Raw genomic sequence first — 27760 nt, forward strand, 5'->3', positions numbered from 1 at the left:
TCCTCCTCCTACTCCTCCAGAAGAATTTCAGGTCGCTTGTGTTCAACTAGCACACTTCCTCATTTCTCAGGCAGTCTGTGTCCAGCTCTCTCTCGGCAGAATCAATATGTTTGTCTTTACAATGTTTTCAGCAACCACCTGGACTTTACTGGCTCTCGTTTTCACCCTATTATTACTGTGAGTAGTTTCAGTATCTATTTCTCTAATTGTCAGCTTTGCCATTATTTACTGTTTCACAATGACGACTGTTGGTTAAGCTGTTGTAATACAGATCCCTGTGCCTGTAACCAAGGGTGGGAAGAATACTGGAACACTATCCTGATGTAAATGTACTGTTACTCCAAAGATATTTCACACAAGTGAAAGTCAAACTATGTGTTTAAGACTTCAGTGGTGTCACGTTACTGCCTTATATTTTTAAAGGGGGGAAAGAGGGAAGGGGAGGAGTAAAAATGTACAGCCGAGGAGTAGCCTAATGATAATTTAATGAAACATAATAGTGTACGTTGTTAATACCCTCCTCTGTACAGTGAGTTTCAGTCATTTGTTCCACTCACCTGTCTGAAAGTTACTCTGTGAGTCCGGTGAACCGCGGAGTCCTCCACAGTCTGCTTTACATCCAACTTCTATGCTAGTTCCTCCTCACGACCAGACCACTCAGACTCTCCGCTCCTCCATGTTTTCAAACATTGAGCTGAATGAGCTCTGCGGTCACAGCAGGGATTATGAAGAGCAGCAGAAAGCTGGTACACAAGTCACTGACGGTAGAAGTGAACGACGAAGTCACAGCTGAAGTATCCACCGTCAGTATTTTCACACTGAGCGTTCAGCCAGACCCAGCGCGCACCTGTAGGTCACGCGACGACACGGCAGGTGTGTTTGATTTGGGACACTTGCCGTGGTTGCCAGGTGGTGGATGAAGTCAGCAGCTTCTGATTTGACGTTTGTTTCCACTCTGTTAGGATTTCGATTTTGTAGCGAAAGTACTTATAAAAATACTCAAGTAAGAATGAAATTACTGATTTTTGAAAATACTCTTAAGTATGAGAACGTCTGTTACAACGAGAGTAAATGTACCAAATATATTACTTTCTTCTTTCTTTATAATACAGGTACAGCATTTGGCCTTATAGGTTTTTCAAAAAGCTGGGAATACCCGGACCAAGGCCTCTGCCTTTTATTGGAACAATGCATTACTTCAGAAAGGTGACGCACACACATGAACACAAACCTTAAGGAGTGCTAAGTGAGGAGCTGATTGATTTGATGACTGAGAATCAGAGATGTTGATGTTAGGAATGTCCTTATCACGTGTTCATTTGATGACAATGAAAGTCTTTTTGATTAAAACATGATTCAGCAGTCTCAGTAATCTGCCTGCTGCTCCCTGCTTTACTGATCTCTGCACATTGACCTTGTAATATTTAATAACACATTTATCTGATATCCCTTATAGGGTATTTTTGCTTTTGACCGTACGTGCCAAGCCAAGTATGGAGATGTGTGGGGGTGAGCTGTTACTTGTTAAAACTTGTTACTGTGGTGGAAGACTCAGGTCCTTTACTTGAGTAAAAGATCCACTGCATCCTTTCCTTCACAAGATAAATCTGAAGGGTCATGAGATGATTAGTGGGACGGGAAAGAAGATAGAACAAAGTTTAGTGCCAGTTTATATCATTTTTCCCCCTAATCTTTTCTTGGTAATTAAATATTGTATAAATTTTACTGTTTAGTACTGTTTCAGTTATATTAATGAAACCATCTGAGCAGTTTAGAGGGGAAATCTCTTCTGGTTGAAACATACTAGTCAGTGCCAGTCCCTTTATGAGTGGTCACGAGCCAAAAACACCAAATACACTGTTGGCCATAAAGTTGGAATAAAATATTTTTTTCCTCTTCTCATGAAATGATTGTGACAATGTGATTTATTCTTGATAGATAAAGTGTATATCTTCTCAAAACAAAATTGGTAACTGGGACTCAGTATGTAATCATTGCACCTGGTCAAAGGTGATTACTGATCTGTATAAATAGGAATAAAAAGAGGAATGTGTCTGAAAAAAATATTCCAACTTTATGGGCAACAGTGTAGTTTTACAAAGTATTATTTTAATGAAAAATGGTCATCTAATAAGAAACTAAATATGAGTAGCTAGGTTTATCAAGTAAATGTGTTTTTTTTTTGTAAAGAAGATTATTTGGCTCTGAAATGTGGAGAAGTAGAAGTATAAAGGAGCAGAAAATGGTAGCATTCAAGTAAAGTACAAGGAAAAGTGAACATAATAACAGTACTTGTGTAAATGCACTTAATTATTTTCCATCACTGGATGACATACTGAATACGTGTATACTGTAAGACTAGAGCCATAAAAAGTCAAAGTTACTTGTTGGAAATGTTTCTTTGGAGTTTATGACCCGACTCCAGATATCATTCTGGAAGCTACTCAAGCATGACATGAGATATGATATAAAAATCAATTATATCACATTAATAATATATTGACAAGTAGTGGTAATAATATATAAAACAACGTCTGTAACTTTTGAAGCCATGACTGATTAGGCTTATGTCAGCTATGGATATCCTACATGAACTTAAGCAAATAACTGTAATGATGTTTGTTGTGAAAGGATATCCTAAAATATAGATCAACAGAGATAATTTATTAATTAACAGCTCATACCTCACACTATGATGTTGTGTTTCTGTGCAGGTTGTATGATGGACGATCACCAGTTTTAATGGTGGCAGACCCTGAGATTATTAAAACTGTGATGGTGAAGGAGTGCTACTCTGTGTTTACCAACCGCAGGGTAAGAGACTCATGTTGCTGCATGTTATCTTGTACAACAGTATATGACAATTCAACATATAATGTCTAGGAACAAAGTAACATTTCTACAAAGTGAAAATTTGGTTTATCCAATTATGCAACTCTGGAAAGTCCCATGCAGCATTCTGCAGGAAGGCGAGGCACGTCAAAATCAGCCATGATGTAATAATAACTATAGAAGTGGAAAGTTACTCATGGTAAGGCAAATAGATGCTTGATATGGTTAGGTAAATGACCTTTAAGTCAGTGTCTTTAAATACTATGACATTACTTTCACAATATTCTTTAATTAATACACTCTTTAATCTTCACCCATTAAGGTTAGAAAGGTTACGTATTATATGAGTATGAATGAACAAAATCTGTATTTTTTTCGACCACATTATTTAGATGACTCTTTTAAAATATAGTGTTTTCATATCGGGCAAAGCATATTCTGTAGCTCTGTCCAGTCAAATGCTATCAATTATGTAAACTAGAAGTTACTTTCAGGAGGCCAAATGACATATTAAACTTAACTACCAATCCTTTTTAGATAAAGATATGACTTTGTTTTATTTATTTAATGTATGTGTTCTGACTTGAGAAACACTTTTTCTCTATCTTAAAAGAAACACACAACAAGTTGCATGCGAGTTGTATGGCCTGAGAAGGAGAAGCATTGGAGAAAGCGAACTGCCTAACTCTTAATTGTACTCATGTTCACAGGATAATGCTACATTGTCCGGACCCCTTGACGATGCAATTACAACAGTTAAAGATGAAAGATGGAAGAGGATTCGGAGCACTTTATCTCCATGTTTCACCAGTGGAAGACTGAAAAAGGTTGGTGTTTGTATGTAGTATATGTCCACATTTCTATATCCATACAGACACACCTCCAAAAGTTGGCCTCAAAAATAGAAATCCATAGGCACAGCACATTGTCAATATTACCAGCAGTGGAAAGTAACTAAGTACATTTACTCAAATACTGTACTTAAGTTGAATTTTAAAGATACTTAGACTTAACTTGAGTATTTCTATTTTCTGCTACTTGATTCTTCCCCTACACTCCTCTACATTTTTGACAGCTGTAGTTATTACCAATATATTGTAAGCTTAAACTGCTGGGTCCCAGCCTTTTTGACTTGTGACAGTTTAGCTAGAGTACCAATCAACTTTCAGACATTTAACCACTAAACTTTGCAAATGGTTCTATTTAAATAATTGTTTGATGCCCAAAGAGGTAATGGTATCCATCCATCCATCTATACTGCTTATCTGTTAAGGGTCACAGGGGTGCTGGAGCCTATCCCAGCTGACATTGGGCGAGAAGCGGGGTACACCCTGTACGGATTGCCAGTCCATCGCAGGGCCAACATATACAGACAAACGACCAATCACACTCACATTCACACCTATGGGCAATTTAGAGTCACCAACTAACCTAACCTGCATGTCTTTGGACTGCGGGAGGAAGCTGGAGTACCCAGAGAGAACCCAGAACCTTCTTGCTGTGAGGCGACAGTGCTAACCACTGCACCACCATGCTGCCCTAATGGTATCCAATATTTCACATATAACAACAGAGATTGGAGAACAGTTAAAATTTAAAAACAAAAATATACATTTGTGCAACATACCTTTGTTTCTTCCTCTTTCTTGCACTATTAATCAACAGGGCAGGACCCCTAGATTAACAAATACTTTTACTTTTGTTACTTTAAGTACATTTTGCTGATGATACTGCACTGTACTTTTACCTAAGTAGGATTTTGAATGTAGCACTTTCCCTTGTAATGGAGTATATCACCTCTGAACATTGCACAACTCTTCTTTTTCGAAGGTTTTCCCCATTGTTGCTTCCTACGCAGACCGACTCATTGAGAAACTTGGACAGAAAAATTTGGATGAACCTGTCGATGTCAAACAGTATGTTTTTAATCTGTTATATGGCGGCTTATCATTTCATTGTTTGTCATAAAATGAATAAACATGTTAGTACTAAATCTCTAAATCTTTAAACAACCTCTCTTTTTTGTGCCATAGATTTGTGGCACCTTACAGTTTAGACGTTGTGACGAGTGCATCTTTCAGTGTTGAGGCAGACTCCATAAACAATCCAGATGATCCTCTAATTGTTCATCTCAAGAAGATTCTTAACTTCAGATTTTGGCCAATGTTTTTATTATGTATGACCTCCATCTGTTACAGGCAGATATCATTTGATCATATGATCTTGGTATCACTACTATTCTGGTTAACAACTCTTTGGTCTCCTTTCAGTGATATTACCCTTTGGTGCCCATCTGGTAAAACTCCTGAAAATTGACATAATGCCCAGACTCAGTGTGGATTATTTCTACAATATCATCAAGAGATTTAAAGACCAGCATTGTGCAGAGGACTCTGTAAGTCTTTGATCTGTATTTGTGAAATAGAAACAGCAGAGAATTTAAGGATAGTTTGATATTTTTGCAAAAAATGGCTGCTTCACAAGTTGGATGAGAAAACACTCTGACGTCTGTCTGTTAAATATGAAGTTTCAGCCAGCAGACAGACTAATCTTAGCATAAAGACAGGAAACATGGGGAGACAGCTAACCTGGCTTTGTCCAAAATCCACCTGCCAGCACCTCTGCCCCTCTAAATACTCTAAATATTATAGAGGCACCATGTTTGGTAGCACCTATCAAAGTAAATTATGTTATAAAGTTTGATAAAAAAAAAAACATTTCCAGTGCCGATAAAGGTTAGCTAGGTCACAGACAGAAACTGATGGGTCACAGAACTGGTGTAAAATCATCAGAGAAATAATCTGACATACAGTATAAACCTCTTGTAAAAATCAGTTTGATTATACAGATTAAATATGTTTATTAGTGAGCTGCAGTATGGAGCCAGACTAGCTGTTTCCCTCTACTTCCAGTCATTATGCTGAGCTAAGCTAACCCCTGCTCACAGACATGAGCGCAGTATCAATCCTCACATCTGTCAGCAAGAAAGTGAATAAGCATAATTCCCAAAATGTCAAACTATTCCTTTAAACCCTCAGGACTTTCAATTCAAATTAGCCTAATATTACCAACATTTTAAGTCAAGTTCATACCAATGTTGTGAAATGTCTGTCAATTTTGAATGTTCTCTATGCTGATCTAGAGTCGGGCAGACTTCCTGCAGGTGATGGTTCAGAATGAGATACCAGAGACAGAGACAAAGAGTGAGCAAGAACAGCCAAGTAAAGGTATGTTTTCATCACAGTGGTAATTCATGAAAGTCAAGGCAACATTAAGAGACATGCCTCTGCTCTCAAACACTCTGTTTACATTCTACAATCATACAAATGACGGACAACACTAAAGCTTCACTACAGTAGGAGACCTTGAAGTAAGTACTAAATCTGTTCCATAAGTGCAAGGAGATGCGCAAAGTGCAAGCAGATAATTGGACCCAAGTAGGTGGTGTATATTGCCAAGAGAAGGTGCCCCAATACTGATTATTGGGGCACGCCTGTGGGGAGAGGATGGAATTAGCACGTTTGTCTTTGCCATGACACATTCGAAGGAGTGCCCAGTGGAACAGGATTCAAACCAATCAAGAGATGCCAGTATCAGAGAGTAAAGATAGCAGGATACAGTGGTTCACTGCATCAAAGGCTGCTCATAGGTCCAGCAAGTTAAGAGCCGAGGACAACAGCAGGATTGTCTGCTCTTACCAGGAATTCTGAGACCTGTTTGTCAACCACCCTTTTGAAAAGTAACGATATTAGTCTGTAGTTCTCAGCTTGAGACCACTACAGCATTCAAATTCCTTGAAACAAGAGTCTCCTCTTTTATAATACATTTTTTTCCCAAAATAATGTCAGAATGTTCTCTGTTTTATCTGTTTGAATGTGTTTGTGATTTACACAACATCTTTTTTCTCCTGTAGGTTTGACTGAACATGAGATCCTCTCCCAGGCCTTCATTTTTATCTTTGGCGGCTATGAGACCACCAGTGTTACTCTCACCTACATCCTTTACAATCTAGGCCACAAACCCTGGTGCCATGCAGACCTTGCAGGAGGAAATTGATGCCAGCCTAGCGAAAGATGTACAGTAATTCATTCATCTGTTGTTCGATAACTCTTCGTTTTACAGCGGCCTTATTTTTCAGCTAATATCCTGGAAACTTTCGTCCTATTTTCTTAAAAAACAGCTGGTATTTAGCTGCTATATACTGAGATATTCCACATGCAGTTTGTTAATTGCTACAGTTCTTAAGCAAACTTCCATTATATTTGTATCTGTAGGAAAAGACTGCTGCTGCAGTCCACATCTGTTGAGTTTTGTGTTCAATGCCTCCTTTACTTTTTCGACTCTAGGCTCCAGTTTCATACGAGGACCTGCTCGGTCTGCAGTACCTGGACCAGGTTATTTGTGAGTCACTTCGTTTGATTCCCAACTGCGCCTCGGCTTGAGAGGGCGTGCAAGAAAACTGTCCAGGTCCATGGTATCACCATCCCTGAAGGAACCCTGGTTGGGATTCCTGTGTACATGTTACACAAGGACCCACGCTTTTGGAGTTCACCTGAGCTTTTCAGACCAGAGAGGTAAACGTGCTGAGATTTCATTCTTTACATCAGTGAGAGCTTCCTCCTCCTCCACAAGAAAAAGCAACGATTCAAATATGGCACAGTGTTCAACACGATCCCAACACACAGTTCATTCAGTACCTGTTGGTGTACCCGGAGCATATCACACTATTAACATTTGGAGTCACACAGCTGTCTTGGAATTGTACATGTTCACATTTCCAGTTTTACTGAACACTTCTTGTCCATCTTGGCATAAAAGTTCATGCAATACTTTGGGAACAGCAGCTGAGAACATGTAAACACTATGGCCAGAGGAACATAAGGTAACGTAAATGCAAAAAGTGTGAAACAGGAGCACAAGTAGGCAAGATGCAACAAATCTGAAACATGTAAATTCTATTAATTTTTTTACATTCAGTGTTGCTGTTGTATGCAATATAGAATAGTAGTGTGGTTTGGTTCATTACAATTAGGACCACTTCAGTGGCATTCATACTGACTGAGTTTTTCTGGGGTGTGTGTGTGTGCAGGTTCAGTAAAGACAGCGGGGAGGAGGTGAACCCGTACGTGTACATGCCGTTTGGGCTTGGTCCTCGTAACTGCGTTGGGATGCGCTACGCTCTTCTTGTTATGAAAATGGTTCTTGTCCGTCTCCTGCAGAGTTACACCGTGGAAACATGCAGAGACACCATAGTAAGAACAACAGCAACGCACATATTCAAACCTTCATACTCCTGTCATGATCCTGATTTTACATTCATTTCTTCCTTTAGATTCCTTTGGAGTTTGACTGGAAGTTCCAGCCACTTCAGCCAGTGAAACTCAAGTTTGCTCCCAGACACTAGCCCAAGAGGGAAGATCTCTGCATATATCTTGCTTCCGAATTCCTCACAAACTATTTTGATTAGCATTTAAGTAATCAATAATGCAGGCGTAATAATAATTTAATGATATAATACATAATAGTATAAAACTCACTCAGGGCATTTTCTAGAACTGAGTACTTTTACTTTTTAAACTTTAAGTACATTTTTCTGCTCATACTTACATACTACTTACATAAGGCAACAACAACAGGGTCTGATTCATTTTCATTCATTTTTTACTTATTAATATTTAGCACTTTGGGATTCCATATTGAAAGAGACAGACATAACCATTAAACTGATTTAAAAAAAACATGGAGTTGGAGTCACAGATTGTATACTTCTCTTTAATCACTTTCCAACAGGGTACAAATCTGATTGGCTCCAGTGAAGTCTGTGAAAATTCACTGTAAAACAGCTGAAGTCAGTTTTTTCTGGGATTTGAATGACTGAGGTTTCCCAATTTACATTCATAGCTCATACATGTAATGTGAATGTTCCATAAATAATCCTTTGATGTGACATTTACTATTGTAATTAAATAAGAACATTTACTCAAAGAATGGTTGTTTCATTCCTAAATGACACATTTATTTAAAAAGGTAATTCAAAGGCTGTTATGGAAAAAAAGAGCAAGGATTTGTGACGTTGTAACTATCTTTGGCCTCAGTGATGGTGATTTGTGGTACTTTAAATGATGCTGAATGTTGCGATCTGAGGGAACTATTTTCTTTCTCTGCATTTTGAAATGAAAGACTGCATCTGTTGGTTAACTCCATTCAGCTGGTGGATAATTAATGTTTGGTGAGATATTGTGTATCTGTCAATAGACAATGGATCAACTATCTGAAGCTATGAAGGTTAAGGGAAACCTCAGTGTCTGTGTTGAAGCACAGACAAGTAACAGTACAAATATCAGCCAGCAGAAGGCGCTGACATGAGCAGTACAAGTGTGTTGTCAGTCTGCGTCAGTGCATTAAAAACAAATATTAGTTTTCTTGTACAGATTTACAAAAAAGTAACGTTTAAAATTAAGTGGATAACACATCGAGTTGAATCCTTTCACTCCAAATCAGATAAATATGCTGGTTTCATGAGACATGTTATTGTTTTACAGTGTGTCCTGCTGTAACACTGTTTCTGTTTGGTTTACTATTATAGCATTATCTGCCACTGCACCAAAATAAGGTAACTGAAAATATCCTAAATTTAAGATTGAGGACAAAAAACATATTTAAAGAAATCCAGTCTCTTGAAGATGTGAACAAAATACCCTTGGAAACACTGCTACATTTGTGAAGATGAATCCCTTTTGCAGAATATCTGTGTGTGTGTGTGTGACATGTAGAAATGTGGCCCAGGTGGCAGCATGTTGATACTAACCATTTATAATACAAGTGTGCACACACTCACATTCATGCACAGACAGGAAAACAGCACAGCAAGAGCAGCACGGGCTCTCACATAAAAACATCTAGGTTGTAAACAAATTCTCTTCTTTCTTTTTTTATCAAAGAGAGGAGTATAAAACTGCACTGCCACAGTGCGTTCTTCAAAAGCTCTATGGAGTGACTACTGCATTAGAAAAAGCAACAACGCAAAGATAAAATGTGGGATAAAAAAGTTTAAAGGATTATATTACAAAGCCTTTTAGAGTCCTGAGTTTATCAAACATAAACAAAACAGACAAAAAGGCCAGAGTCCATACATCATAGAAAAACAATAAAGGATTTAAAAACAAAACAAACAAAAAAAAAAAACATCCGGCTTGTAGTCCAGTCATCAGACTTCCAGCAAAACAAGTAAAATCAACTGAGAAATATATTCTCAACACATCCATGGCTCTTGTTTGGGACAATCCACATTATGCAGCATACGTGGTGGTGTTAACAGCATGTAGAGTTTTAAATGAGGTGCTCATCATTTGGGAAAGCAGCATCTTCTTGTAAGATTATATTAAAATTGATTAAAATGATAGTACACTATGATTTCAATCAAAATTAAACTTAATATGTGTTTGTGATGCTCCAAATTAACACCAATGTGCGTTATCCCTAACTGGACACAGACGTGAAGAATCTGACCGTCAGGATTGCGGGGGCTGATCACAGGTCAGTTAAAGAGGGTTCCCATTTAAGACATACTCTTCCTCACTTCCACATCTCTTCCTTTATGTAGATCACAAACCAACATCATGTCCATCAATATAAACTTGGCTTACTCTGGTCAAGACGAAACATTTTGCTTCAGACTTCAGACAAAGATTACCACACTGACAACTGGGAGCAGTCCAGTGCAGCCCGTCTTCTACTGGTGGCCACTGGGACACCTGTAGGTTAAGTACCTTGCTCAAAGGCACCTTGGCAGTTGCTACTAAGAGGGAATTTGCTCTATTTTACTCTGAGATTTAAACCCAGAACTTTCTTGGTAACAAAAAGTCTTCATTAACCTCTAAGCCACCGCCTGCCCTGCAACCTAATTAAGTTATTCATTTAGAAAGAATTAACAAAATTACAGCAGGCTGATACATTTTTAAAATCTGCTTCACTGGGTTCAATTTTATCAAATCAGGTGCAGTTATGAAGAGCTGCTACAGATATCTGACAAAAAGGGACAAAGAAAGGGACTTGGGAAGCAAAGATTACCTGGTACTGAACTCATTCAATGAGTGTTAGGGATTTTCACCCATTTAGACACTGGTCCTGGATCAGTACATTTGTTTCTGTGTGGCGTTTTGAGGCTGTTTGTAGTCTATCCAGCTTGCTGTGATAGAAAAAGAACAAAAGGCTGAGGTCCTGATGCGCACACAGCATTTTGAGGCAAAGTGTTTGAGTCCAAAATCATCCACCTGCTGCTTTCAGAATCTTACCAGCTAAAACTTCACCAACAGTTGGCTGCAGTGGAAACATTTACCAGTCACAGTCATATTAAACCAGTGCCCTATACCAGACAACTGAAGGGGTGTGATTATATACACATCATGTATAGGTGTGAGGATTTTTAATGGATGGTGGCCTCCTGCTCGTCCATATTTAGCTCCACTTGGCTGAAAAAGTGGATTTTTCAGCTCCAAACAACTGAAAGTTGTGACACCTAGTGACTGATAAGGTCAAACCATCTGACATTTTCCACCCATGTCAGCCAAACTTAAGAAACCAGAGACATCAGTCAGATTTGTTCAATTTTACCCTGTTTTCTATGGTTTTCAGCGCAAGAATAAACAAACAATCTCTGGTTTCTGTCACAAAAAGCACCATTCACCAAGTAACTGCTGGTAAAAATATGGATGAGGCTGGTAAATTTTCCTTAAAAAAAACAAACAAACACTTTGGCGGGAAAACAAACAGCCCTGCTTCCATTCTGTATTGTGATTTGGCTGGTGAAATAATGAAAGAGACTTGAGGGGGACACAGTTTGGATTTTGGATGGGATGTTGTGATCCATCAGCCATGTTTACTGAGAGATGATCCTGCCTTTGTCAGTGGTGAGAGCTCCCCCCTCCCATTCCACTACTCCACTCTGGATCATTGCAGCAGTGACTTGGCTGACATTCTTACCCAGAGCAGCTCAGTGCCTTGCTCGAGGACAGTCCGGCAGGTACATTTTGGCTGTAGCTGGACTCATCAGATGCTGCGGCAGTTCTGCTTCCTGACCACAATTCCAGCCCCGAGTCCCCCCCAACCCCCACCCCCGCAGCAACGCCTGGCACTTTCTACCGCCGGGGCTGGTGGCGGGAATGGCGAGGCAAGGAGGAGGGGCTGGAGGAGGATGAGGGTGAGCAGGGCGACATGGAGGCCAGGGAGGCGGTGGCGGCGGCATCCTCCGCCTCCTCCAGCTCTCCTCCTCCGTGGAGCTCCTGGCTGACGCTGGACTGTAAGGCAGCCGGGGTCAGCCACTCTTTGGGCAGGCAGCTCTGGAGGAATGGCACGCAGGAGCTGAAGTAAGCCAGGCGGTTGACCCAGCGAGGGATCTCCCTGCCACACAGGATCTGAGGAGGGGAAAAAGAGAGAGGAGAAAGAAAAGAAAGAAAATTAACCTACAACTATTTCCAGCTGCTGTAAATACATTTTTGAAGATTTCTTTGTAGTTTTGATTGGATAAAACAAGCATTTTGAAGACTTTTGGCCTCTGGAAAATTGTGATGGATATTTTTCACTCTTCTTCCGATTTTAATCTCAGGATTAATTGAGAAAATAAAGAGAATTTCAAATGAAAGTTACTGGTAGTTGCACCCCTGTTGTCCTTATTTTAAATCAGATATACTCCACAGGATGAACAATATTTAAAAAGTGTACCTTTGACTAGAGTTTGGAAACCTGACCCATTTTTAAAAATGTCTTCTTTTCCCATTAAGCTTTCAGTGTGAGATGGGATGAATTTGATTCAGGGTGAGACCTACACAAAGTTCTGGTCTGGATTACACTGTAACTTGGAAATACTCCCTGCCATTCCCTTGTGTGGTGACACAGGTGAAACAATAATAAAACATATGCTTTTATGGTAGCAATTTATCTGTGTACAGTGACTAATGAGCTGTACTTTAGGTCTGGTTGGAGGATTGGACTGGATTTCTCTCTTACCTCCTTCCCTTAACAGACTAACACTGTCACACTGCTATTATGACACTTTGAGACTGTGGTTTCCCAGGCAAAGGGCTTAAATGTATTTTCTTCAAAACATTACCAAAGCTGTTGACAGGCTGCTTTTTAAGGTGGATGTGAGACAGAGTGGATTTGCTTGTAACCGCAAAAAGGTCTTGCAAAGCAGTTGATTTTGCATATTGTGCCGCGCCATATGCAGCCACCAGATGATACTAGGTTGTATACTTTGTTTATGTAGCAGCAACTGTTCTTCTGTGTATGCCAGATAAATACCTCCGTCAAAGATGAGCATGCTGTGACAGGAAGAAGTCAATGAAAATCAGTGTGGCTTGCCCTGTATTGTGACTATACAGATGATCTCACAGATGAGCACAGCCTCAACTAGGAGGAGGAGGAGGCCCAAATCTACTAGAGAGAATTAATCCATACAAATCACCTGGTGTAGTGTTTGGCTGAAAATGAGTTTCAGTTGCAGAATTCCCACTGTAGACATGCGTTTTCAGAAAACCCAGTTACACTCATAAAACAAGCTTTCAAATCACCAACATGAGCTGTTCACGGCAGATCAACTGGCTTTTTATAGCAGGCACTGAGTATAATTCTGGATAAAAATAACTAGGCTTTGGGAGACAGGAGAAGATACAGAGAGGAGGCGAGAAAAGGAAACACAAGGAAGAAAAGGGACATGAAGATCTTCAGTCTTTTTTAACCCTCCCCCGATGCAGACTTCCTTAAACCTGCACTCATTGATTTTTTGGCCACTTGGGAGCGGTGCAATGAGATGTAAAGACAACACGTATGACGCAATAGCATTACTGGCAATATTCCACTGCACTGTAGCTCTGTGTCTTACTCTACATTATCCTACACATGTTAATGATACAAAAAACTAAACAGTAAATGTCTATGAAGGGTGCAAAGAAATATTCTACTTTGAGGTTGTGAGGCAGTAAGTAACAGAAAACTCTACACAGATAGAGGGAAAAATGGATTTCACTAAACATGAGCAAGATGTTAAACACGCTGTGTCTCCAGCAGATAGAGAGTAATACTGCAAATAAAAACTGATGCTATTTGAATACCACAAAGCAAGAAACAAACTATCCCAATGAACCAGTAGTGGAGGGAAATGCATATTTAAAGATCTGCGACACATTTGGATGAAAACTCACTTCATGTCTGATTGCTGTGATCCACTTTTACTATCCAAAATGATGTTCTAACTTTATTTTAAAAAGGGGAGAAACTGGCCCAAAGAGATGTTTTTTTTTTTTTGCACCTCAGGGACTTGTTTATTATGCAGTGATTCTTTTGTGTTCAGCACAAAAATGTCCTTATTTCCTGTGTCTGGTTGTGTGCTTTACTGTCTGAAACCCAAGTGTTAACAGAGCACACAGTGTTGATTAGCTTTCATAAAGGGGACTGACATCAGAGTCACGCACATCAAACGTTCTCTCTGCAGAAGTAATTGTTATGCTTAATCTTTCAAAGCTGCAACATCCATCTGCATGTCCAATCATTTTCTCCTCTGTCTCTCATTAAGTCAACCTCCCATATTAATGAGGTTACAGTAAACATCCTTAGGGCAAAACTGCCTCCCTGTGGTACACTATGTGTTTCTGTTGTGTTTATATGCCTGTGTATATGTGTATGTTTAAATTTGTTTTGTCTGTTTGGGTGGGTGTGTGTTTGCCAGCTGGCCCTGCATGTCTGGGCTTGTATCAGTGTGTCCTAATCCCCATCTCAGTGCTAGATGCTAACTGTAAGGCTCCCTGCTCATTAGTCACACCAGGATAAGCCGATTGAAAGTACACACGCAGACAGACACACACGCACGCACGCGCCCGCCCGCCCGCGCCCGCACACACACACAGAGGTAGTTTAAGTACTCACATTCAGTACAGGAGAGACAAAATCAACATGTAGCGAGGGTGTGTGTATGCCTACCTCCGACAGTGCTGAGGAGAAGTGGTTGCAGTTCTTGTGCATGAGGTGGTAGGCGTTGCCTTTGTACTCCTTGCCCATCTCCTCCACGATCCGCTCCACATCCTCCTCTGTGAAGTCTGTGCTACCCAAGACTATGGCTTCTCTACAGAGATAGGCAAGGAAAGGGTGCAGAGGCAGGTGTCACTAGATATTATTACTCTCCGATGAAGCATCAGGAACCAATTCAGGACATTTTGACATTTTGTCTCAACCTCTTTCACAAGTTACAGCAACATACAGTGTGTACAACCTGCTTAGTTTTGTATTTGAAAATAATCTTTAAGTACAGTCGATGTTTTAGTGTTTTAGTAACTAAGACAAACTTCATGCAAAATGTATACAATTCAGTTCTCTCTCTCAGCTGCCTCTGGGTCTTTATTCAAGATTCAAGACTCAGGAGTTATTTTATTATCATTATGCAACACAGGAATGCACAATGAAATTACAGACACAGTCATCTAAATTGAAAACTGATTACCTGTGGGGCATTCATGTAAGAACATTCTGAATTAGCAAGAAAATACGAACAATATTCTTCAAGCAAACTGATTTTTAAAAAAAGGGATTTACCAGATCTGTTCAATAAGCAGCTTTTTGCCTGGATTCAGCTGCATGGTGTCTTTAAATTTTAAGGGAAACAATATCAAGTGTTTTGCATTGATTATCACACCAACATGTTAGATTTCAGCCTGACAGAGCACTGGATTCATTTAGCAACGACGTAGCGGTGGACAATATGACGGAATTTGTCCCCGATGACATACTTATGGTCTAGAGGCCTGCATGGAGAAGGCAAGTGTGCACGTGTGTGAATGTGTGTCAGGCAGTGTGTGTCTAAAGCCACAGGGCAGATCAACTAGAGCAGAAGTAATACACAGCAGCACAGTAGCTCTGGGTAGACAGACACACAAACACAGAACCATGGCTGATTATGGGAAACCAAAAACATATTGACCTGACTTGGTGAACTACTGTCTCACTACAGCAACACAAAAAATCAGACAAAATGGCCGTACAACGCACTTGCATGGGGGAAATGTCTTGCATTTATAAGCACTTTCATTTTTGCAGCTAACCTAAACCAACTTATCTTCTGCTTAGCACCTTTGATTTTCTGAAATCACACAGTTGATTTTACACAGCTGCGTTTCACAAGATCATGCAGATGGAAATACGATTAGAAACATCATACAGTATACTAGAGCTGCAATGATCAGTCAATTACTTTGCAAATAACTGGATATTTGTCCTTAATTTGAGTAACTTGTTTTTTAAGTTTCCAGCATCTCAGATGTGAGGATTTGATGCTTTTTTGGTCATCAAAAACAGACAGAACAAGAAATTACTTTCTGACATTTCATACACAAAACAAACTATGGCTTAATCAAGAAAATAATAAGCAAAGAGATTGTTTGTTGTTGCAGTTTGTTGCAGCGCTATAATATGTTGCAGTCCACTACACCACAACAGAAAACCTCAGCAGAAAATTAGAAACTTTAAAAACATTTTGTTTATTGCAGGAAGGCTATACTGGATTGCATTACATGTACTAATGTATGTAAAAACATGTAACTTTAGCTGCTAACTTCCGTTTTCTCATGCTCTCAGTCCAAGACAAATCAGCTGCCACAAACCATGAAGTAAGAAATCAAGAACTCTTTGTCACACTGTTTCTCCTCCACACCCCATGTATTTTTTGTATCTCTCTTTCCTGTAGTAGCAGCAACCAGCAGTAACCCTCATTACAGGAAGATACCAGCTCATTGACTGGTTGACTGGATACACAGAAAAGGCCTGGAATCTCTGGCTTGCACAGTGAGCAAATTAATGATTCGCTTACAGCGTGGCTGTTGGACAAGGATTATTTAACTTATTGGTTTTGTTTAGTTCAGTGGGTAAGTCATGACCCAGACGCGACTAAAAGCTGACAGTGCTCACATCAAAGTCGAGCTCAAATCAGTTGTCGAGATGAGGTGACTTACAGACTGGATGGTTTAATCTGAACCACCTGAAACCCATTCATGCATACACAAGCCAAGAAATGAGTGTACAGGAGAAATCATCTGGTATCCTATGCTGCCTATGGAAAACAGGCTCTCCTGTTTTCATTTCACAAGTTTAGTGGTGGACTGAATGACTGACTGTTTTGCTGACCCACTGACTACTAAGCTAAGTAGTAGACAGACTAACTTATGAACTGAGAATATGTCTACATTAACCTGTCTGAACTAATCTGCGTTCTCAATAGCGTTTCCAGGTAGTTTTGGAGACCTCAGGGGTCAAGGGTCAAAAGAAAGTTGTCTCCTCACCGCACCCAGGCTACACACACAGCTGAGTCTATTAAACCTCAGTTTAATGTTCTCCCATTGTCTGTGGTCACCTTTACTGTGTTTTAGAGAGGACACGTGTATACTGTGATTTTGTGCATATTAACACCAAATATCCCATACTTACTTGAACTTAAAAGTCTCGCCGAGTTCAGTTGCATCACCTGGCGTAATCTCAAAGATCCCTGAGAACGGGTATGGGTGTCCGCCATAGGCAAACTCTAAACACACACAACATGAAAACACACATTGAGCAAAAAAAAAAAAAAAAAAGTCTGTCTTTGACAAATAACAAAGTTATTTAAAGCCAGGAAGGGAACACAGAGTGTAAAAAAAACAGTGCTTCTAAACCCCCATTCTCAGGCAGTTGACCTGATATGTGTGGTGTCACATATCTGGGTAATCTTACCTCTTCCATAGATCTCAATCCCTGAGTGAAACACTCCAATGCCCAGAGAGCTGGTGAACTCATTGATCCAGTACTGAAGACAGAAAGACAGAAACAGACATAGAGTAAGAAAAATATGTAGAACAAAGAATACAATATGTCTTTGTATAAATTCAGCACTGCATCTGTAACTGTGCCTGTTTGAACCAACACGAGACATTTTGAATGTCTGTATAACTGTGTGATGCTGAAATGGGTCTGCACCAACATTTTTATAAATATTCGTAATAATATAAATATTCTTAGTGATAGTTATTGCACTTTGTTGTGATGGGCTTTTTTCTCTACTTACTGACATTTCATAACAACTGGTAGATTAATCAGTGATGAAAATAACTGTATTCCGTACATTTTATGAGACATTTCATATTGTTAACTAGGGCTGAAACTAATGGCTATTGTCATTAATCAATTAATTTGCTGGTTTATTTTTATTTTTATTAATCATTATCATCATCATCATCCCAGCCAGTTTGTTGCTCTGCCTCTGAACTGGACTGACCAAGTGCCAACAACCAAGACCTGAAAAGTGTCCAGTATTATTTTTTGCTGTTGCCAAATGGTAATTTGCATATAAATCTCTACACACACCGATTACAGTATTTTAGACACAACCAGAGTGTTTTATGAGCTCTTAAGAAGGAGAGAAATTAACTCTTAAGCAGATCACTGCACAAACATATTCAAATTATATTGGATGATGTAACCTTTACTTGGAAACAACTAGATCACACAATTACACCACAGATGGTAGCTCAAGAGGCAATATCCATGTCTGGATCACGCTTGAAGTTCCACAATGGCATTGCTTTGCCAAAACTGGCTGCAAATGGTGGGGTGTAAACTTAATTGCTGAATGAGTTGCTGTCTTTTGTACTTGGATGTTTTCATTGTCATGTACTAGATAACTACACAATTCAGCAGAGCTGAATCACAAAATGGAAAATTGACACATGATGCATCAGAGGAATCATGTAAAATAGAGCTAATACAGAGAAATACATTCATGAACTGAATTAACCTCAACTGCTTATTGTTTATATGATAGCCAGTGTCTTCCTGACACTCGACCATCCCATGATCCCAGCTGGCTGAAATGAGATCTGTGAGCCTCTGATGTTTGCACAAGATCTCTAACACACAGACAATAAAAGACAAGCCCACACGCGAACACAAGAACAGGCACAAAGAATCAATAACTGCAGCAGTACTGATCTCTGACATGACTGTCTATCTTTTTAGCAGTGTGTCTGCCTAACATCCTGGGGCTACAAGGTGATTGGGCAGGCTGTTGCTAGGCAGAGTTCACTTGTGTGAAAAAGATCCTTTATCACAGAGGATGAAAGAGTGGAACATGTTATGGAGCTTGATTTGACGTCTCAAGAAGCTGAATAGTAACTCAAGAATAATAAAGCAAACATATGGTAGGTTACGTTTTCAATGAAATTATCAAAATCCTTCATACAAACAATACTCAATATAAGGTGTGGTTGGTACAGTGCGCATTCCTACACAAGCTGCACACAAACTTAAGTGTTACATCCTCGTCCAGTGTTTACCCAAACCCAACAGTGACTTGACATGAGGATACTGGCGATAACTTATTAATGGGAGTCTTAATCCTCAACCTTGCGTCAAGTATTCCAAATTAACTATTAGCACTACTATCAGCACTGTACCCTGGGATGCACAGACAACTATCACTGCATCATCTGGAGTTTTAAAGAGCACATTTTTCACTCAAATTACAACACAGGAGCAACATCAGATTGAGTGGGTATTGTGCACTGTGCACATTCAGATTCACATTTACAATGCAAAACACATCTAGCAGCCTGATAACCACACTAAACTATTTAAAATCTATTCTCATACTTCCTGTCTACTGCTATGTAAATACAGTCTGTAACTGCACACAATCAGTGGTGGCAGAGCTGGCAGTCATCGCAACACATCTGCACAGTTAAAACACAAACTGTGATCATAAAAGTAATGGGGACACTGAATTACATTTCAGACAGAGCAGGTATGTTGAATGAATTCAGGAAATAAATGTTTTTTCCAGAGTAATTTCCCATTTCAGTGTCCATGTTCAAGGTACTGTTACCCTTTGTCTACTTGTTGCAGATAATGATAAACTGGTAAGTATTCAGTTTTTATGTTGTTTATATATATATATATATATATATATATATATATAATTAAAATCAACAACACAGAACTGTGTCAGTAACAATTAAATATATCTTCTTTGCATATACATACTGAGTATACTGTTGACATCACCAATTTGAGTCTTGCATACTTGTCCATGTCCTTTATTTTTCATCCAGTTGTGCTTTTGTAGTTGCAATATATTAAGCTAGTGACAGCCATTGGTCCGTTGTTGGTGGTTCTACCCTTCCCCCATTTCCTTTTAATGGTTTTTCTTACTAACTACTGGGCATATTTTAATCAGATTTCTGCTGCGTGCTGTTACACTTTCTTCAGTAAAATTACAGCATGTTTGTTTCAGTTTGTCACATGTTGCCATTTTCCACGTGTCCACACCTGGTCTTTTTTATAAATAAGGTAAAGTTAGAGAGCCACCATAGAGCCACATCATTACATCGCTGTATAAATGCTTCTCTGCTTTCCCAGCAATGCTAGCTCAAGCACAGCAACAACAATGGCAGACTACATCTTCTCTTTAGGTTTACCGTAGGAACTCTAGTCCAAACATATTTCAAATTTGCAGAACTGAATTTCAAATTAATTTAACTATAAAATTCTAATATAAAAGTTTCTCTCTCTCTCTCTCTCTTTTTTAAGAAAACTGTGTGTCTGAGTCCTGATTGTTGTCATTAACGTAGGTGAAAGCTGAGTTTGCTGAGGTTGCTCTCCTAATCTGTCTGAAAGATGAAGATGAAGGACTTCATTTCTTGGACATTTTAAATACTCATACACAAGTTTATACAGGTTGATGACTAATTCAGATTTTGATGTTTATCTCTCTAATGTCTATGTAATTTAGAAAAATAAAAGCATTAGACACTGGGCCATCAGAGATTAAATAGCTGCTGAGCCAACATGGTTTTCTTGCACAACATCTCAGCCTCACACTGCAGAGTATGTCTGTTTCCTGACCTACATAAGGTTGATATGTTGCACAAAAAAAGACTACTACAAGAGTCAGCGAGTGGCTTTGTTTTAAGATGAAGAAAAAACCCTTTCAAATCCACTTAAATAGACTTCAGAAAATGTTTTCCACAGTTTTACAATGTCTAAAGCAAATCCCAAGTTAGTTACGACCATCACAGAGAATTTCTCGCATTAGCCAAAGTCATCTCAAGAATTTTGGGAAAACTGAGCAAAAATGAAATCCTGTTCACATCAGTTTTGTGGTTGTTTCTCTGGGCTCATGAATAACATCCACCTGTGTTTATATCAGACTGAGGAGAATCCACGGCTGCTACAGTCGGCTGGCTTTAAACAGTCTTTTCAGAAGTTTGGAAACCATTTGTATCAGCTTTTCTTCACGGCTCCAATTCTCTATCTAGGGCTTTTCCTAAGAAGGGAGAACTTTATGTGGATCCTGAGTAGAAAACTGAAGACTCAAAGAACCCACAACAGCATTCTAGTTTCAAAGAAAGCTGCAGCTAGCAGAGACCCCAAAAGCCACAACTCTACAACTGACTTTATACAAAGGGAAGATCTTAAACATGAACAGAAGCTTATTCTGCTGTTGCACTAACCCTAAATCCCTCTGAGTAGAGTGTCTGTTAGATGCCTGTACATGTAATTACAAAATCAGCCGCTGCAGTGTGGGTGAACATGTCCATGTAGGATGAGTCTGCATGTGTGTGTATGTGTGCACGTGGGCGCGTGAAAATATTTTTTAAAAGCGACTGTGCAGGAAAAAGCTGATTGCTTTGCTGTCTGTTCACAAGAATAATAAAGAAAGCTAGTTTAGCACAGTCCCGCTCCTCCTCCCTCCATCGGTGGTGAAATAAGACTCTTATCTTAGCCCTCATTACTTCAAAGCTCGTTAAAACCTGCCCCCTCCACACAGCGAGGAGAAGGAGCTGAGCGTGTGTGAGAGCATGACGGCAGATTTGTGTGTTCTGTGAATGAATTAAAGACAGACAAGCAGAGGGAGGGAAAATCAGAGAGACGGATGAACAAAGGGAAACCGGGTGCTGCAGTTAAATGTCTGTATGTGTCACCTCATGCTGTATTTCCGTGCTGTAATTTTTCTCTGTAAAGGATTATCATCTCTGACAATGTTAAGCAGAACGATTTAGCAGGGGGACATGAGATGTTTTTGCTTTAGCATAGCATCACTGCTGCAGCAGAAGCATGCTGACTGAAACCAATCTGAAAAAACACTAAATTGAAGGGAAGGAAACTGCTACCAGTCACAAGCTAAATGCTGGTAAATTTTTTTGCTGTGTCTGCAATTAATAGTTTTCTCTAAAGTATGCTCTGCTCCAGTAAACAGAATTTTTGGCCACAAAATTATACTTAGCCAATCCTGTTCTAAGCTTACAAATCAAAAAGTTCATTTTGGACACTGCACTAGAAATGACTTAAGTTTAAATGTTGAGACAGCTGATTTACTCCAGTCACTGATCCTCCCATTTCAGAAACAAACGCCTGTTTATTATTGGTGAAGACAGTGTAAGGTGATTGCAAAAAAAAAAAAAAAAAACAGCCATAAGAAGAGCTGGTAAGCATCCTCTTACAAGTCACAGAATTAGGTTATGGTTAAGAGCTTTACACAACTTCTCAACTTTGGTTATGTTTTAGATCAATTTCACAACTATGAGGCAATGTTTTGCATCTAACTGCAACTAAGAAGAATTACAAATACGCTCAAATTTCAACCCGGACTTAAGGCTTTCCAAGCACTGAGTAAATGTTCATGTTCATTGTAAAACGACATAAATTTAATTGTCAGTTATTATGATGACAGATAACCAATAAGAACAATAAGGCTTAAAATTATTTATCAAGTACATTAATCATTGACATTTACATCCCATTTTTGTCAGTACTTCTCCATTATATATAACACTAATTCTTGTCAATATAATTAGTCAGTTAATGTCACCTGGACCCTAAAAGGTAGCAGAAATTAATGCCTAGATTCATCAATTAAAAAATAATTAGTTAATTTAGGTCTTCCTAAAATTGACACTTATTATGTTGTTGATGAGCTTCTTATTAAGTTGGCAGTAATAATATTAAACAATAACAATAATTGTAATGTATAGTAACTCCTAAAAAATATAAAACTACAGCAGGCAATAAAAACTAATCAAGGCCTTTATCAATAAAAAAAACTTTTTAGTACCTTCTAAGGCCTTTATTTTAGGAAAATGAATTCAATACTTTTTAAGACTTTCTATAGTGCTGTTTGAGTCTCTAGTTGACTTCTGTATTTCTGTATTGTGCAAGAGTTTGACATTGCACATGCAATGGCTCCAACCAATTTGGTACATTTCACTACAGTGGAAGTTGATGCTGCAGTGTCTTGGACAAAGCACTGCTACACTGCTCATTACTAACTCATTTACTTTGTCTTGGCACATGTTACCTTTTAAACTGGATGGTACAAAAGAAGAACTGGACTCATGACTGCCGCATGTCCCTAATTGATTCAGAGCAGCATCTACAGCAGACCTCTCCACCAACACAGGATAACACAGCCTGCTCTGTTGAGTGTCTGGCTACATGATGCTGCTGAACCTGATGTCCTAACACATTCTCTTACAAATACAGTACTCTATGGAGCTGACTGGCAGGCAGACAGGTGGTGTGCAGATAATGCTGTCTCATTAGAGCAGTGTACTAAAGCACTCAGAGCTGGCCAGGAAATCCACTTAGCCGAGAAGGGAGTGGGACGGCAGGGAGGACCTGACAGATAGGGAATTGTAGAAGAAGAAGAGGGTGGGGGGCTTGTCTGCACATATATTCCTGAAAGTCATGTGACATTATTGATCTCCAAGTGGAAACAGGAAATTGTCATTTCATTAGTCTTTTTGAGTAAATGCTGAGTGTCTTGCTCAAAGGCATGCCACATGGCAGGCAGAATCACACGCTGACCAAACTGCTACCATGCTGCCCCTCTTGGCACTCGCTGCCACTGTTCATTACATTGCATGAACATCTGAGATGGCGGTGGGGATCCTTCACAGTGTGGCACTACTGTCCTGACCTCAGCTATTATCTGATCTTTGCAGTTTCCTGACTTTCTCTCAGGGAAACAGCCAGTCACACAACTGGTCAGTGTGCCAATAAATAAGGCCCTACTCAAACCCTTAAATAATACAACATTACAAAACACAGCCTCCTCATCCACTTCAATAAGACCACCATGTAAAATCTCAGTGTTATCTTGCAAAACACCTATGGCAACATGGACACAACAACAGAGCCCCTTGCATTTTTGTTCAATCTAAACTTGGTCTAAGTCTCTTAAAGGAATATAGGGCAGTAACTAACATTTATTTTCATAAATGATTAATCTGCCAATTATTCATTATTTAATCTTAAAAACAGCATGAAAAATGTACATCACACTTTTCTAAAACCAAAGATCATGCCATTATCATCATCAAGTTCTTGTTCAACCAACAGTTCAAAAGCCAAAAGATACTCAGTTTACTATAATGTGAAGGAAAAGTTGCAAAAAGCCACAATTCATCACATTTTGGCTGGCTGACAGGCTGGGACCACTAAAGGGTTGGTCTTCTGTTTAGAAAATTACTTACATGATTATACAAGTTGCTGCCGATTAAGTTTCTTTAAATCAACTAACTGACTAGTTGTTGCAGTTCTCGAGGAATGGTTTAACAAACCAATACTACTCTCTGTATTGGCGCTCCAAGTATGAAGCTACAGCCAGAAAGTGATTAGCTTAGCTTAGCATAATGACTGGTAGTAGGGGGAACCAGCCATATGCATGTGTGATGCTTGGTTATTAAAACCCTGTATCTGTGTTTGTTTAGTCGGTTGATGTAGTAATGAACAGACACGGGGGTGGCAACAATTTTATCACCTAAATCTCTACAAGAAGGAGAATAAGCATTTCCCAATATGTCAACTTGTTCCTTTTACTTTTGCAATCAAGAGTCAGAGGTGACCAATCAGCCCGCAGACCTGCAAACAGTGACTCAGTCGGCAAACTGTTCACAAAGTGACTCAACTAGTCACTGAGAAAACCAGTCATACAGCACTCACTGGAATTGATCTGTTGAAACTGATAAAATGTTGAAATGAAAAAGAATTGAACTCATCACTTCACTCATCCACTTCTCTTTTCTTTTAAGTAACCAACCAGTCAGTCAGTGAACATGAAGTTAAGCAGCCAGTCAGCCAGTTAAAATCCCATAAGTTAGTCAGCCACTTTTCCTGCAGTACCCATGTCTGAACAGCCTAATCAATACACAGAGGAAGTAGAGGAATGAATGAATGGACGGCAGCCATCATCTCTTTGTTTTCAGTGTGCGCCGGAAAGCCACTGCAAACAAGCCAAAATCTTGTTCCCACAGTAGCACAGTAACACAAAAATACAAACACCAAAAATATGCATGGGTGTGGGTCGATTTGCAAGCACAAACTGCAAAATTCCTTTAATATTTAAAACGTGCACGCTCATTCTCCCCTTCGTATGCTCACTAAAAATCTTTACCTCAGTATAGATAACAACTGTAGCATCAGAGAAAAAAACTGCATTGAAAGCACAAGAGTATAAAAGCAAGTTTGGTATGTGTGTGTGTGTGTGTGTGTGTGTGTGTGTGTGTGTGTGTTAGATATGTATGAGTAGCTTCTGTGAGCCTTTGCGTGTGAAAGTGTGCAAAGGAACCCTGCAGCGGTTCACATGAATGGAAGTGAGACATAAAGATAAAAGCTCTTCAGTCTTTACCAAGAAGAAACTAATGTGGACAGCAAGTCGAGTGAAAAACAAGAGGAAGTGAAAGAAAGAAGGGGGAGGAGAGAAGAGAGAGAGGTAGAAGACGAAGAGGGAATGACAAGCGATTGAGGAAAGGGAGGGAGGGAACAAAGATAGGATGGATCAAATGCGGTAATGATAAGGATAAATATAAGTAGGAACTTATCAAAGCCAAGTCCTGATTTTACACAGAGTTGTGCTACTATAGATACTGCACTAATGTTTTCTACAAGATGTACAAGATTGATGTTAATCCATGTAAAACAACTGCCAACCTTCTAACCTCAGGCCTGTGATGATATAAGGACCATCAGCTAAAAGGGAGCACAACAGCAATAAATCAGATTTAAAACCAGAAGTAAAAGAGGACAAGGAAATGTGGAATAAAAATATCTCTCTGGTGTCTCCTGATATCTTCTCAAATTTAACTAGTTTTGGAGGATGGAAAAAAAAGACATCAGATGTATATTGTGGACCAAAAGGGCAGTGAACATTAATGGCAAGTTGTGGTTTTCCAGTAAAGTGTCTGTGGGCATTATTACCAAAGAACGCTGACCCTGCCTTACAAAACAATTCCCATTTTAATTGTAATCTGTCCACCACAGGGAATCCATATCAATCAATGATTCATCAACAGATCAGTCAATTTCCAGCTACTCCTCCCGCCACACTGACTCACAACTGTTGGTGACAACACACTGACTCAAATTCAACCTCTGTCTCGCTCTGTAACAAAGGGACGTGCATTTCCTCTCCAGCAGGACTGTTGACGGGGTGAAATTTATCACTTTATTCTCACATCCACTTGTGGTTTTACAGCAGTTTGGTTCCAAGTCCCATGTTTTCATAATCCTAAAAAGCAAGATGGACTGACATGGGTGAATGAATGCAAAGGGAAACAGAAATGGTGACTCTTTAGGCTCCATGTTCAACTGTGTCACTACTCTGTTTTGACAACAGCAGCTTAGAGAGTCCAATGAAGAATTTTGCTCCACTCCTCATATGGAAACCTAAAATTTCTAAACTAAGACGATGTTAAATGTGTATTTTTGAGTCAACTATGGGTTATTTCAAGTTATATTTATATTTTAACTCTTAAAAATTTCTTTGCACTGCTTTACTAGACCCATTTTCAAACATTGTGCTTCCACAGATGAGTTTTTGATACAGAGGTGTTTCGATGTGGAGTGTGCTGCACTGAACACACCACCAAAGCTCTTTTTAACATCATCAGTTGAACCAATTCCTTATGGTGATATTAAATTAAGATGAGCCGAGTCTGATGTTGTGGGAGTATACCGAATTGAAGAGTGGTACATAATTATTTGTTAATGAGCGTCAAGCTTTAACTTTCATCTCTGCACCTCTGCTGATAACTAACGTAGCATTAAAACACGTTTTTTTAATACATGAGTCTGGGAATTGTTGTGATGGCTACATCAAAACACGACTGAACCACAGTCCTTAAGTAAGTGGAAATCATGAAAAAAAATTCTTTACATATCTTACTTTCTTTCCTACTTACCATATCATAGACGTTTAGGATGATCGGCTCGTTTGCCATTACTGGCATCAGGATTTTCTCCCCCTACGTCCCTTACTCTCTGTGGGTCTTCCTCCTCCGCACACCCCTTACTCCTTCCCTCGGTGCGAGATCCAAACTCTCGCCCTTTTAAAAATAGACCTTACACGTCCCCTTAATCTTGGCAACTTCGCGACAGATGATCAGCTTGACAATTCGGTTTCACGACCGGGTGTACAGACGTTTGAGTTCCGAGGATATTTTTCACCGTCCAACATCTGACTGGCTTTGTCCAAACCCCCCCTCCGCGCCCCCTCGCAGAGCATCAGCGGCGGCGGCGGACAGCTGAGCCTCTCGCTTGTCAAGACGAACTGACTTGCTAAACCCGTTGAGCTACCGAGGTCGAAGTGAAAAAGCTGAGTTTACACAGGGAATTTTGTCTTCTAGGAGGGGCGCCGGTGCGGGAAAACTGTAATTTCATTTTCGCAAAAGAACTACTCAGCAAAATGACAAAATGTTAAGATATTAAAACGTAATTCCGTGAGTAAAAACGACTTGCTACTCCCTTATTTGCTAGCTAACGGTAGCGCTGGAGCTGGCAGGCAGGATGCAACTGCTGGGAGAAAACTGCTCAGTGAGAGTGGGCGAGTGGATGGGAACAACGAGTCTACACTCGATTACTC

At 39.5% G+C, this 27760-nt stretch overlaps 1 protein-coding gene and 1 pseudogene across 1 annotated transcript; one reads left to right on the plus strand and one right to left on the minus strand.

Moving 5' to 3' along the window:
- The first annotated feature begins 5 nt into the window (after nucleotides 1-5).
- On the plus strand, nucleotides 6-8811 carry LOC108896254 (cytochrome P450 3A30-like; annotated as a pseudogene).
- On the minus strand, nucleotides 8591-27733 carry desi2 (desumoylating isopeptidase 2). Its single transcript, XM_018695288.2, has 5 exons — nucleotides 27081-27733; nucleotides 17581-17653; nucleotides 17299-17392; nucleotides 14806-14947; nucleotides 8591-12245 (listed from the first exon to the last, which is right to left on the minus strand). Exons 1-5 carry the CDS (start codon nucleotides 27126-27128, stop codon nucleotides 11970-11972), a joined length of 633 nt encoding a protein of 210 aa, XP_018550804.1. The 5' UTR covers nucleotides 27129-27733; the 3' UTR covers nucleotides 8591-11969.
- Between the last annotated feature and the right edge of the window lie 27 nt (nucleotides 27734-27760).

Source organism: Lates calcarifer, linkage group LG16_LG22, assembly GCF_001640805.2.
Source record: "Lates calcarifer isolate ASB-BC8 linkage group LG16_LG22, TLL_Latcal_v3, whole genome shotgun sequence".
In the NCBI taxonomy this organism is placed as follows: domain Eukaryota; kingdom Metazoa; phylum Chordata; class Actinopteri; family Centropomidae; genus Lates; species Lates calcarifer.